A 14,948-nucleotide genomic window follows, 5' to 3' on the forward strand; every position below is an offset into this window, starting at 1 on the left:
TCTCCAGAATTAGAGATCTAAGAAGGAAATTAACATTAGTAAGAAAATTGTGCTCGAGAAAATAAGGCTAAAAGTTGACAAATCTTTTGGACGTTACATCCCAAAGTGTTGAAGGAGGTGATTATAAAAATAGTTAATGAATTGGTGATTATCTTCCAAAATTCTACAGGTTCCAAAATGGTTCCAGATTGGAATATCTACGTCACCCATTATGCAAGAAGGAAGCAAGAGAGAAAACCGGGAACTACAGATTTGTTAGCCTTACATGACTAATGGGTAAAATGCTCGGATTAATGATAAAGAATGGGGTAAATAGACACTTGGTTATAGTGACAGAGATGGAAAACAGTCCAACTTGTCCATGCTGACCAGATATCCAAAATTAATTTAGTCCCAATTATGAGGATTTGGCCTATATCCCTCTTAAACCTGTCCTATTAATGTACCCATTCGGATGCCTTTTAAATATTGTAATTGTGCCAGCCTCCACCACCTCCTGTGGCAGCTCATTCCACAGACACACCACTCGTTGCGTGAAAAAGTTGCCCCTTGAAGGCCTTGGCAGAAGAGATTTGTCTTGTGCCTCCAACAGAGGTGAGGATTTTGTGTGAAGCTGGAAAAGCAAAGCAGGTTGGACAGCTTCCGAGGAACGGGAGGAAATTCAACATTTCGGGACGAAACCTTTTCCATGTCCTGCTGAAGGGTTTTGCTCTGATACATTGGCCTTCCTGCTCCTTGGATGCTGTCTCAACTACTGTGCGTTCACATCTATTAACTCTGGCTTTCAGCATCTGTACTCCTTACTGTCTCCAGGTGAGGATCTTGTGTTTGACAAGGCATGTGGCCAGATCCATAGCAACAAACTCATGTTTGTCAGACTGAAATGAAACTTTTTTTCATTTCAAGCAGTTACAGGCCAGTGACGTCCATTATATCATAGATTCCCGTTTCTCCACATGCATTGCCTTCAATGTACAAATATACAAGATATTAGAATTTGTTCTCCAAATCATTTTAACCTTGAGCAAATGCTGAGCATTCTTCTGTAACAATTCCAGTTGTAATGAATGCTTGAGCATCTTTAATAGCATCAATCTTCATATTGATTATAAGGAAAGTTTGCTCAACTGTCATTTGAATAGTGTTATAATTCAAATTCTCTTCATGTTTTTTCTTCCTCGCCATTTCGTTCATCATCTTAGACCTCTACTGTGCATTGACATGAAAATCTTTGCTGATATATTTTGCATGCTTTTTCTCTGTGTGCAGCTTGTCATAATTTTTAGATGCACTAAATGAAATTGGCTATGTGTATAGCCTTATGCAATTTTCCCACACACCACGTCATGGTAAAATAGATTAATCTGAATTACATGAATCAAGCCATATGGTTATCATACCAATGGTCACAGCCTTCCCCAGCTATTAATTATTGGCCTCCAACTATAATGGTTTCAAATTTTCTTTCAATATTAAATAATTCCTTACCTAAGATACGATATATTTGCTGTAGATAGAGTTCATTGAACATTGTGAGGACTGATCCTGGGATAACAGGATTGTCATTTGCAAAGAGATTGGATCAACTAGGCCTGTAATCACTAGAATTTAGAAGAACAAGAGGGGTTTTACTGAAACATATAAAATTCAGATAAACCTGAACAGGATGGGTGCATGGATGATGATTCCTCCTGGAGTGAGGTGGGAGGGGGGGATGGGGTTGGGTGAAAGAAGGGGAGAGTGGGAGGAAATGTGGTGGTGGGGGGGGGCGGGGATCCATAATGAGGGGTCCTGGTTTCAGGATACAGGATAGACCATTAAGGGCTGAGCTGAGGAGAATTTCTGTTGTACTCAGAGGTAACCCTGTAGAATACTCAGTCACAGAAGCATTGGAGATCAGGTCACTGAAAATACTTAAGACTGAAGTACATAGGTTTCAAGACACTAAAGGTGGAGGGTTATGGGAAGAGTGTGAGTATGGTATTGAAATGTACAGTCAGCCATGATCACTTTAAATGGTGGAACAGGCTCAATGGGCTGAATGGCCTATTTTAGCTCATATTTCCTGTTTCTAATGCAGTGATTCTGTCTAATTTTTGTTTTGAAAAGGCCTGTATTTGGTAAATATTGTGACTAATACAAAAGTGTGTCCAATAAATTAACATATAAAAGATTGTGCTCCTTGGCTTTCTTTTGGTGCCTTGCCACAAATTGGAACAATCCTGTAACTGCTGGTATATCTTCAGCTACAACCTTTGGATGGTGAAGTTGTATTTTCTCTTGAGTTGATTTTCCAGAATGTCAGTCTCTTGGAGTTATTCTGAGTAAAGATCTGTCAATCTTTACTCATTGCTCAGTCCCTTAATGCCCAGTGTAAACGTGATTTTGATGGCCTGTTTGTCTGTTTCACTCATTCCTAAATCTAGGAAACATTTTCTATCCATTGGTGAACCAATTTGAATTCATACATTATATCCAACGTATTGTCTGTGCTCTACTTTTAGTTATATTTGCTGATGTAAGAGGTGCACCTAAGAGCCAGAGATACCATTTAAAACCTGACAATGTTTTGAGAAACAGCAGGTCAAACTCATAAATATACAGTAGACGAGAGTGACGCAGTGTTTGGGGAATATGACAGTGGACAAGCTATTAAACCTGTTTGAGTGCAAAATTAACAAGACTCTTCAAAAAAAAGCATGGTTTGAAAAATAACCATGAAATCCCCAGTTGTTTGTAAAGTGTCGTAGAATTGCTATGCTCCATTTGCGCTATCATACCTGCACCAGCTGTCTGTGAATTTTAACTTGCGCCAATCTCCTGCCTTTTCCCTATAACCCTAGGTTTTTTTTAGAAATAACCATGTAATGCCCTCTTGAATGACAATGTTGAAACTACCTCCATCACACTTCAGGCAGTGCGTTGCAGACCTTAAGTACTGGTTGTGTGAAAGTATTTTTCGTACCTGGCTTTTGTATATAATAGCTTGTGATGGAGGGACTAGGAAGATGTCATGGCTGGAAAAACAACTGGTCAAGCAAAAATAATGTAATCTAAAAAATCAGAAGGAAGTACTGAATTTGTGCCAAACCCAACTTGAAGTAGGTTGGCCAAGAGTTTATTTATAGAACCCTTCCTTTCAAATTAATTATTGAGTAGACTATATACAATTGCTTAAGGGTTAGAGCTGGTAGATTGAATGACCTTTTCCTTTTACATTTATATTCTGAATTGAAGCTAAAGTGTATTTAAATGTTACTATCAGATGTAACTGGTAACAGTGGCTTAGCAAGAAGCTGAGCAAGTGTTGACCACATTTGCTTTCTACCAAAATTTTGACACTGAAGTCTGGCAGCTAAATGGTGGGACACGAGATTCTGAAAGTATGAAATAAAGCCCAGTGATTATGTAGTGTCCTTTTAAATGAATTTGCTCATAATAGCTATTAGGGAGTTGGGATTGGGGTACATAGCATGGTTTTCTGTTCTGAAGGCTTAACTGTGTAAATCTTTTGAGAATATTCAATCCCATTATGTTTTTCACAGAAGCCAAATCTCAACATGATTATTTCTATCTCTCAATGTTCTCTTTAATGAACTTGTTCTTGTTGAGTATCAACAAGCTGTTACAGGACAAGGTGGATTGAACAAATTTGCACTCACAGCGGGTAAAGATCTGGACTAGAAATACAAATCATGTCAAAATATCACCATGTGGGACAGAATTTTTTAACCATTCAAATAAGCACAGATTTATAAAATTTATACTGTTCTTTTCATTCTGTGGTGAATAAAATAGAAAATACCTTTTAAAAAAAAAAGTGACAAATTCAAACTGTGTAGTATTGAAGAGAAATGGAAACCATCTAATTATTGCAAATATTGTTTTATGTGTAATGGAAAATGATCAGAATGGGTGATCATTTGTTAACAAACACCGAACCATAGCTTGTGGTAGAAGATGGGATTGAAATAGGTGGTGATGCTAAGAAAAAATAATGTGCACATAGATATAAAATTTCTCAAGAAAGAGACATTGCCAAAGAAAGAAGCTTGGTCAGAAGCACTTCTGCATTTTATTTAATATCCAATTAACATTTTGTCAGCATTCTTTACTCAACCAACCCATGTATAGGTACTTTGTATAACAGAGCAATTATGGTCATAACAGAACCAATTTGAGGTAGTTAAGCCTTGTATCAAATTAATATTCTTATAATGATATGATCAAATAATTAATCTTTTTGTAAATTTCTGAGAATGAGAGTTTCATGTTTAAATATTCCCATGCACACCATCAACTTGCAGTATTTTCTGTGAATATTAATATCTGAATGGCATTATCTATTTTTAATTCTAGCCTCAACAGGTCTGCTGACCAATCCCATGGAATCTCGCACAAATGAGAAGGATGAAATGGCACTACTGAATGAAATCCTAAATGGTACTTCACTTGAGGAAGGTGACTTTAGCAAGGAATGGCAGGCAGTATTTGGAGAAGATCTCAGTTTCCCCAACAATCCAGCAGCTGGAGAATCAGACCAATTGCCATCACCTTCAGGCTTCCTTCCTTCTCAGTTGTTTGACAAAAGCTTGGGTAATGCATCATTTTCAGTTGCCAGTAAGTAAGGCTGTAACTTGATAGCAACATCTGCATAACATTTTAGATCAATTGCATTACGTCCCTTTAAATTGCTTACCTGGTTACTCATTGTAGTGACTTTATAAATCTATGTTGGAACTGAACCATTAATAGTGGTCCAACTTTCCATAACATTGTGCTGTTTAATTTGTACTAATGCAAATCATTTTTAAATGTCAGTTTATGATTCAATATTTATATTGGTTATCTACAACTTCTCTTAATTAGTTTGCGAATCCATTTAAGGCAAAGTGCAATGTTGGTCCATAATTTGCATTTATTTTCCTCAATTATCGTTACAAATGGTTGATGTTATAAATTGTTCCAAAAAAGAGCACTTGGATTGTCCCATATTACCTGTACAACTGTGTGTAAAAGAAACCAACAAAATGATAATGAAATGAAACGCTACCACCAGTACAGATATTGAGAGGGAATACTCCAGCTGCCTTAATGTATATCTAGGAAACAGGCAGACAAAAGTTAGCAAATCATGAAGGTATGTTTGGTAATATCTTGTGATTTTCCAACTTTTTGTTGCCTGTTTGCTATTTTTAGGTCTGATTGCTGCCATGGCCAGAGGACATGTGTGGGAAAGCACGAAGCTGAAATGGGTGTAATGCTGCTTAAATCTGCATTGATTCCCTGTACCAGTTGTCAGGCTCTAAATAACCCATTAGAGTGCAAATGGGTGCAGATTTTGCTGTGTGTGTGCTGCCTATTTGCCCAAGATATTGTGCAACCTAACCAGTAGCTAATGCTGTATTATAATGCAACTTTTTAAAATGGTATCAGGAGAAGCAATGTTATTCCTCCTGGGCTCAAACATAAACAATCTTCCAACCTATTGCCTGTTTGTTCATGGCCATCCTGAGAATGATTCACCATTCCCCAGATCTGATATTTGTTTTATTCTTACATTTGGATGTGGGTTTTGCTGGCTGGGCCAATGTTTAATGTCTCGGTGAAGGTGCTGATGAGCTATCACCTTGAACTCGTGCCATAATTGGTGCCTACAGACACTACAGTGTTGTTAGGATGGGAATTCCAGGATTTTAATACACTCAGCAATTTAGTTATCTTGCATCTGCTGCCTTTGTCTTTCAAGACGGTAGTGACTGTTTGGAAAGTGTTATTCGAGTAATCTTGGTGAGATATTGCAGTGAATCTTGTACATGGTTCACACTGCAGCCATAGTACATCTGTGGTAGAGTGAGTGAATGTTGAATATAGTGAATGTCAGTCAAGCGATTTTTGTCCTGAATGGTGTCAAGCTTCTGGAATGTTGTTGGAGCTGCGTCTGTCCAGGCAAGTAGAGAATATTTAGTTATGCACTTGAGGTGTATCTTATGGATGATGGGCAGGCATTGGTGAGACAGGAGGTGAGTTACTTGCCACAAGAGTCTTAGCCTCTGACCTGTTCTTATAGCCACAGTATTTGAGTGGTTTCAATTCAAGTTTTGGTCAATTGTAATGCCCAGGATGTTGACGTTTGGGGTCACAGTGTTAGTAATGCCATTGCGTATAAAAGGCAGTGGTTAAATTCTCTCTTGTTGTACATGGTCATTGCTTGGCACTTGTGTGACATGAATGTTATTTACCACTTAACACCCAAGCCTGGATTTTGACCAGGTTTTACAGTAAGTGAGATTGTTTCAGTATCTGAGGTAGTGTGATTGCTGCTGAACACTCAGAAAATCCACACCTCTGGACCTTAAGACTGAACATGTCATTGATGAAGCATTCGGAGATGGTTGAACAGTAGGATATTTTCTCCCCCTACCTCCCATTGACTCCAGTTTTGCTAGGATTTGCTGGGAAAATGTTGATAAAGAATGTTGAGTTAATTCAAGCAAGTGGTACAATCGATGAAATGCAAAATAACCTATCTAAGGTTCTTGCTACCTGATGGTGAGATAGCCAACCTTCCTTCTGAGGAGGAAGGGCTTAATTGCTTAGCAAAAATCTGATATTTAACCTGTCACCCAATCATCACACTATCATTCTTCTCACCATCTCTTGGGAAAGAAATCAAACTATACGTTAACATATAGGTGAGTAGAGTTGAGGAGCTGCAAAAGGGAAAAAGGCCTCCTCGCAGTAGCCAGGATGTGAGAAAGAAAATAAATCAGGAGTAGTAAAGGCATGTAAGAAATGCGATATTACAATAATCATGGGGGACTTCAATATGCAGTTGGAATTGGAAAATCAAGTTGGTAGCAGAGTTCAAGAAAAGGTACTCATGAAATGTCAAAGATGGCATTTTAGAACAATTTGTGGTAGGGCCCACTATGGGACAAGTATTTCTGGATTTGGTGATGTGTAATGAGACAGACATGATTTGTGAGCTTAAGGTTGGGAAACACCAAAGATGCAGTGACCAAAATATGATAGAATTCACCCTGTAGTTTGAGAGGGAGAAGTTTGAATCAGATATATTACAATTGAGTAAAAGTAACTGCAAAGACATGAGGAAGGAGTTGGCCAGAGTTGATTTGAAGCAGAACCTAGGGGGGAAGACAGTGGAGCAACAATGGCAGCAGTTTTTGGGGTAATTTAGGAGGCACAGCAGAAATTCATCACCCATAAGAAGAAACTTACTATGGGGAGGGCAAGTCAGCCATGGCTGACAAGGGAAGTCAGGGACAGCCCAAAAAAAGGTATACAATGTGGTGAAGATTTGTGGGAAGCCAGAGGAATGGATGCCTTTTAAAAACCAGCAGAGGATATCCTTTTTAAAAAAAGCAATAAGAGAAATGTTAAGATATGAGAGTAAGCTAGTTAATAATATAAAAGAAAATTGCAGGACTTCTTTTTATAAGATGTATTAAAAGGTAAGAGAGAGGCAAGAGTGGACATTGGACGGCTAGAAAATGAAGCTGGAGAACTAGTAATAGGGAACAAAGAAATGGCAGAGGAACTGCATAAGTACTTTGCATCACTTTTCACAGTGGAAGTCATCAGAATTCCAAAACTTTAAGACAGTCAGAGAACAGAGGTGACTGTAGTGGGCATCAATAAGAAGGTGCTGGGGAAGCTGCAAGATCTGAATACTCAAAGGAACATTATACCTGACAAATCTATTAGAATTCTTTGAGGAGGTAATGAGCAACTTAGATAAAGGAGAGCCAGTGGACATGATCTATCTGAATTTCCAGAAGGTCTTTGTCAAGGTTCTGCACAGAAGGCTGCTAAATAAGATGTTATAAGCATCGCAACTGATCACGTCACAGCATTAATATTCTGTTTGAACAGTTTACCGTTCAGAATGCCGTTCAGTTTACTGTTGAGCAAATAATTCCAAAATTCTGATAGATTCTTTTTGTAGTAATATTCCATTGTGACTTCCAAAATTAGTCATTCAGTTTTGAAATATAAATGTATTGTCAAGTGGGTAACACTGATTTCAGACAGGATATCTGATGAGTTAGATTTACATACCAATTAGAGAGCAATGATTGATGTAAACACTTCAGTGTCAGTCTCATTATCAGGAGGATTACAGCTGAACTGACCTTGGTTAAATAATTTAAATTAATATGTTGCTTGAAAATGTCATTCTCAAAGCAACCAAAGCATTGGAGTGAGAGAGAGGAAAAGCTGTAGTAAAGATTAAGTGTAGCTTCCTGCTTCATTTTCAAACTGAGAAATATATGTTTTGTTCTTGATTGGAAAATGTGAAAACTGTTAAATAAAAGGACCAACCCCATGGCAAATAATTTTGATATTTCATACATTTTTTTATTTGCAAGAATTTTTAAAGTTATTTTCTCCTCTTTTTTTTTTGTCTTGACACCACACCCCATCCGTCGTTGAGATAGAATTGACCAGCTTCATCCTGAGCATTTGTTCTAAAAGTGATTGTTGAAAATTATCAAAGGCATCCTGGAAATCCCAAAATGCCTGATGCCAGCTGAGATCAAAATTTTACAGCTCAAGTTACCAAGTAGAGAACAGACACATATCACTAGTACCTTGTGTATCAAATCAATAATTTTGGATAAAGAGAGAGTCCACTAATGTTGAGTCAAAACTATAATGAAGATTTCATCAACTATGAGGATGAGAGAGAAGTGTATTTAAGGTAAAGAAGGCAAGGTTTTCATAATGGCTCAAATTCCACAATTAAATGGGGTAGTATTTAACGCCCTCTTGTGTCTTCACTTGGTGTCAATGGGCATTTACTGAGGTGGAAGGGTAGCAGGTAGTGTCCCACCTTTGCTGCTATTAAGATCCCTGAGTGGACAATTAATGCTCTCCTGCCACTGATGCTATTCACCCTATGACAGGCAATCCAACTTTCTGCTAACCCCACTCTAGCACAACTCCTCCTACCAATGCTTACACATGTTCAGTAATCTTGGGCCTCTGGAAGATGTGGTACTGGCAGCAGCTACCACTTCCTTGGTGACACTGCTGAACAGTGAGGTGTTGCCTTCCTCTGGATCTTGATGGATAGATTTTCTGCCTCAGAATCCTTGATGAAGCCCTGAAGAAGGGTTACACCCAAAACATCGACTTCTGCATCTCCTGATGCTGCCTGGCTGGCTGTGTTCTTCCAGCCTCCTATTATCTACTCAGAATCCTTAATGCCAGGAAAGGGACATTCCTACCCGGTTTGGTGCACGAATGGTCTAATCTGTAGTGGCCTTTCCTTAAAAGACCACATGTGGGGTTCTCGTTTGTTATTTTGCTGGCTGGAGATAGCTCCATCAATGAGAAACATCTCAATCTCAAATGAAACCTTCCCTGTCAACCACTGTGAAGAATTGTAAGGGCAACAGAAAGAGAGACATCTGTGAATATGGGATAGATGGAACTGTGAAAGATATAGAGCTAGATTGAAAGAGAGCACAGCAGCTAAGGGAGAGGTGATTTTGGCAGGTGGGTGGCAATATGAGAGCAGGTGGGCTTTGATGGAATGAGTAGCTGGACAGGCATCAGACTTGATGTCAAAGGGAGACAATTATAAATCAGACCTGAGTGCAGAGAGGAAGAGAGAAAAATATCAGATGCAAAGAAGCAAAATTAGATTTGAGTAGATACTTGGATGAGGCACATGAGGCACCTTCCACCCCAACCTCAAATTCACCTGGACAGTCTCGGACTCCTCCCTCCCCTTCCTAGACCTTTCTGTTTCTATCTCAGGCACCTTCCACCCCAACCTCAAATTCACCTGGACAGTCTCGGACTCCTCCCTCCCCTTCCTAGACCTTTCTGTTTCTATCTCAGGCGACCGAATCAACACGGACATCTACTACAAACCAACCGACTCCCACAGCTACCTGGACTACACCTCCTCCCATCCTGCCCCCTGATCTTGCACATATCAAGAAAGGGAAACTTCATGCCTCAGAGATCACTAGATAGCAGAAAATCCCTTTAATACTTCAAAGTACTCTTTTGGTATGATCCTAGATATTGAATATTGTTAGATATTATTACTGGAGCGAATCATAGATTTACATTTAAATAGTTCCCATTTCTGTCTTTGTTCACTCCTTTCCTCAGCAATATTTTGTGTTTGATTTTGTCTACTTTCTGTGGTTTTATTTACCCTAATGAAGAAGAGCATATCTTCTCAACATCACAACTATTGATCTCACCCTGCTTGGCTGTTGTATGGAACCCCCTACGTGTTAACCCCTTAAAGCCAAATACATAACAATATTGTCAAATTTGATGGAATTTTAATGCATTTACTTTAGGGGAAATTTGGCATGTTAATATGCTGCAGTTTTTCTTATCTGCGATGTTTTGTGTTATGTTGCTGAAAATATTACTGATGAAATACTTAGCAGTTGTAGTAAAATCATGCGTATACTTAGGATGAAGAAGATTATGAGTACCACATATGCTTGGTCCAGTTCTTGTTGGATTCATTTGGATATCAAAGTTGAAACTTTATTGCTGGAACAGCACAGCAGGTCAGGCAGCATCCAGGGAACAGGAGATTCGACGTTTCGGGCACAGGCCCTTCTTCAGGAATGAGCAGAGAGTGTTCAGCAGGAGAAGATAAAAGGTAGGGAGGAGGGACTTGGAGGAGGGGCGTTGGAAATGTGATAGGTGGAAAGAGGTCAAGACCTCTTTCCACCTATCACATTTCCAACGCCCCTCCTCCAAGTCCCTCCTCCCTACCTTTTATCTTCTCCTGCTGAACACTCTCTGCTCATTCCTGAAGAAGGGCCTGTGCCCGAAACGTCGAATCTCCTGTTCCCTGGATGCTGCCTGACCTGCTGTGCTGTTCCAGCAATAAAGTTTCAACTTTGATCTCCAGCATCTGCAGACCTCACTTTCTCCCACTTGGATGAGGCAGCCTGCAGAAGAAAGGGAATGGGAATTGAAAGATAGGGACTTGAGAGAGAGATAGGGGAATGGGACTGGAAATTATGCCCCAAGAAAGGGGGGGGCTTTGGGTGTATGGAATTCAGGCTTAGTGGAGGTCTGGGTTTGGGTAATCAAAATTTCATAGAGTCATACAGCACAGAAACAGATCTTTTGGTCCAACTTGTCTGTGTCAAGCAAATACCTTAAAGTGACTTAGTCTCATTTGCCAGGAGTTGGCTTATATCCATCTAAACCCTTCCTATTCATGTGCCCATCCAGATGCCTTTTTAAATGTTATAATTGTACCAGCCGCCTCTACATCCTCTGGCAACTTGTTCCATACGTGTCACTCTCTCTGCGTGAAAGATTTGCCCCTCAAGTCCCTTTTAAATCCTTGCCCTCTCATCATGCCCTCTAGTTTTTATATTCCCCTACCCTGGGAAAAAAAGATCTTTGTCTATTTACCCTCCCCATGCCCCTCATGGTTTTATAAACCTCGAAAAGGTCACCCCTCAGCCTCTGATGCTCCAGGGAGAAAACAGCCTATTTAGCCTCTCTTTGTATCTCAAACCCGCCAGTTCTGGCAGCATCCTTGTAAATCTTTTCTGAATCCTAAAGTTTCACAATATTTCTCCTATAGCAGAGAGACCAGAATTGAATGCAGTATTCTAAAAGTGGTCTCACCAATGTCCTTTACCGCTGCAACATGATGTCCATTTTAAAACAAAGGTTTCGTTTTTTACTATTTTCTATGCAGTATACTCTTGATTTTAGCTGTGATATTTTGAAGGTCACCAGCAAAGGTCAAAAAAACATTTGCACAATGCTAGGTACTTGTTATATCCCAGTGGGACAGTGCATTGCAAATTGATCCCTGCTATTCCCAGAGTCTTGCCAAATGTTAAAGTTTTAAGGTATACTCAGTACCGTAATTTAGCTGACCAATGCTGATGGAGTGCGCAACCAGGTTTTTCTACGAAATAATTTTTATTTATTATAATTAATTGAAAGTAAATATGTGGACAGACAGGATAGTGAAGAAGGCATTTGGAGTACTTGCCTTCATTGGTCAGTGCATTGAGTACAGGAGTTGGGACAACATGTTGTGACTTTTTCAGCCAGACCAGCTGATGGAGGTGGGTACAATTACAACATTTAAAAGACATCTGGATGGATATGTGAATAGGAAGGGTTTAGAAGGATAAAGGCCAAATGCTGACAAACAGGACTAGATCAGATTAGAATATTTCATTGGCATGAATGGATTGGGCCGATGGATCTGTTTCCGTGCTGAGACAAAACTCTATCACTGAGACAAAAAAAAATGCAGATGCTGGAATCCAAAGTAGACAAACAGAAAGCTGGAAGAACACAGCAAACCAAGCAACACCGGGAGGTGGAGAAGTCAATGTTTTGGGTATTAACTCTTCTTCAGGACTAAATGGGAGTAGGGGGAGCTAAAGATAAAGAGAGAGGGGGAAGGTGTGCTGGGGAGGGGAGAATGGCGTAATGGTGAGGTAGTGATAGGTGGACACAGGTGGTGGGTATGACATGATTGGTCCATGGGAGGAATGAATCCCGTTGGTATGTAGAAGGGAAGGGAGGAGGTAGGACTGGAAAGAGAGTCAAGGGATCCTCAAGGGAGTCCCTGGACTGTAGGTTTCCCAGGCAGAAGATAAGGTGTTGTTCATCCAGTTTGCAATCTGGTTCACGTGACAATGGAGGAGACCGAGGATGGACATGTCAGAGAGGGAGCGGAAGGGAGAATTGAAATGGGTGGTGACTGGGAGGTCAGTCTGGCTGTTTTGAGCCAGGCAAAGATTGTTATGGACCAGGTCAGACCTCCCCCCTCAAAACATTTCAAGAAAGTAGCCCAGACCCTAACTTTGCTGGTTATTTTAAGCAGGTGTAACACTGATATTCCAGGAATGATGCAGTTAATCAAACCACTTAGTTTTAAACAAAACAAACAAAAGAGAACACATTACTTAATAAATTGACTTATTTGAAAACCCAGCAGATTATCCCAACTTAATGATGCTGTTCCAAATGCTTGCAACAATCCCCCCTAAACACCCCCTGGCACAAAAGGTAAAATCAAACACAGGGTCTTGTAGGAAAGATGTCACAGAGAGAGATGGCAGCATGGAACACCCTCTTCCATATTGTTGTTTCTTGGACCAGCAGCCTCAACACAGCCTGACTGCTTTCAGTGAGTAGCCAGACTCCCAAACCCAAACCAGAGAAAAGCTGAGCTGGGAGAACTGGCCCACTCCCCTTTCATTGTACAAGTGCTTTTTTTAAAAAAATTTTGAAAGCCTTTTGCCTGTGGTGGTATCTGTTACCTATAATCAAATTGGCCCTAAAACCCATTCAAGTCCAGACTTTTCGGAACCTGTGTTTTTACGGTCTCCTGGAAACAAAAATCAAGGGACAAGCGTCATCACAGGACGCTAAGTGAAGTGGTCACTTAAACTACATTTGGTCTCACCGATGTAGAAAAGACCATATTGAGAGCACCAATGCAGTAAACTAGGTTGGAGGAATTGCAAATGAACCTCTGGAAAGCCTGTTTGGGCCCTGGAAGGGGGTAAGGGAGGTGTTGTACAGGCAGGTGATACGTCTTTTTCAGTTATGGGGAAGGTACTAGGGAGGGGACGGGAGGGGTGGGTTGTGGAAGAGGGGAGATGGTAGGAGTTGGTGGGGATTGTGACGTGAACCAACAAGTGGTCACCCCCTCCTGACCTCTTATCAGCCTTATATCTTTTCTTTTTATTGCTGACGACTGATGCGACATCAGCTGCCTTGATTCCTCACCCCCCCACACCCACTCCAACCTCACGCCCTCTGAATGTGCAGCGCTCCACTCTCTCTGCACCAATCCCCATTTCACTGTCAAACCCGCTGACAAGGGTGGGGTGGCCATGGTGGTGGTAGTCTGGAGGATGGGCCTCTATGTTGCAGAGGCCAAACGCCAGCTCTCCAATACCACATCCTACTTCCCCCTTGACCATGGTGGCCCATCAGGTCAGTCCATGACCTCATTGCCTCTGGTGAACTCCTCTCCACTGCCTCCAACCTCATAGTCCCCAGCCCCGCACTGCCCGATTTTACCTGCTCCCCAAATCCACAAGCCCAATTACCCTGCCTAACCCATCATCCCCGCATGCTCCTGCCCCACTAATTCCTCTCATCCTACTTTGGTCCAATCACTTCCCACCTACACCCGGAATACAAAACATGTCCTCCACCTTTTCAGAGACTTCCACATCCCTGGCCTCCAGTATTTCATCTTCTGTATGAACATGCAGCGCTTATACATGTCCATATCCCACAATTATGGCCTGCAGGCCCTCAGTTTTTTCCTCTCCAACAGACCCATCCAGTCTCCCCCTGCCCACCCTAACCCCGTCGCCATACCCTCCTCTACCATGCTGAATTAGTCCTCACTCTCTAACATTTTCTTCAATTCTTCCCACCTTCTCCAAATCCATGGGGTGGCCATTGGCACTTGCATGGGCCCTAGCTACGCCAGCCTCTTTGTTGGTTATGTCAAACAGTCCCTCTTCAGTGCCTACACAGGCACTGTGCCCCAATTCTTCTGCCGTTACATTGATGGCTACATCAGTGCTGCTTCCTGCACCCAGGCTGAACTGGAGCAGTTCATTGACTTCACTCACAACTTCCATCCCGCCCTCAAATTCACTTTGCCTATCTTGGACACCTCCCTCCCCTTTCTTGACCTCTCCATTTCCATCTCTGGCAACAGTTATGGACTGACATTTACTATGAATCCACAGACACCCATAGCTATCTGGATTATACCTCCTACCTGTATCTTGCAAAAACTCCATCCTGTTTTCCCAATTCCTCCATCGTTGCTGCATCTGCTTTGAGGAGGAAACATTCCACTCCCAAGCATCCCAGTTGTTTTCCTATTTCAAACAACGCTTGTCTCTCCAACAACTCCCCCCCCCCCC

General features: G+C 41.0%; 1 protein-coding gene across 9 annotated transcripts in view; it reads left to right on the forward strand.

Moving 5' to 3' along the window:
* Positions 1–14,948, forward strand: part of ica1 (islet cell autoantigen 1) — a 135,600-nt gene that overhangs the window by 105,552 nt on the left and 15,100 nt on the right. For 8 of the 9 annotated variants that reach the window (XM_043689874.1, XM_043689868.1, XM_043689876.1 and 5 more), the window contains one exon: positions 4,360–4,620. In XM_043689874.1, the coding sequence (XP_043545809.1) occupies positions 4,360–4,620 (261 nt within the window). The remainder of the gene's footprint in view (positions 1–4,359; positions 4,621–14,948) is intronic. The other variant, XM_043689871.1, reaches the window with a different exon arrangement.

Source organism: Chiloscyllium plagiosum, chromosome 5 (assembly GCF_004010195.1).
Source record: "Chiloscyllium plagiosum isolate BGI_BamShark_2017 chromosome 5, ASM401019v2, whole genome shotgun sequence".
Taxonomy (NCBI): Eukaryota; Metazoa; Chordata; class Chondrichthyes; order Orectolobiformes; family Hemiscylliidae; genus Chiloscyllium; species Chiloscyllium plagiosum.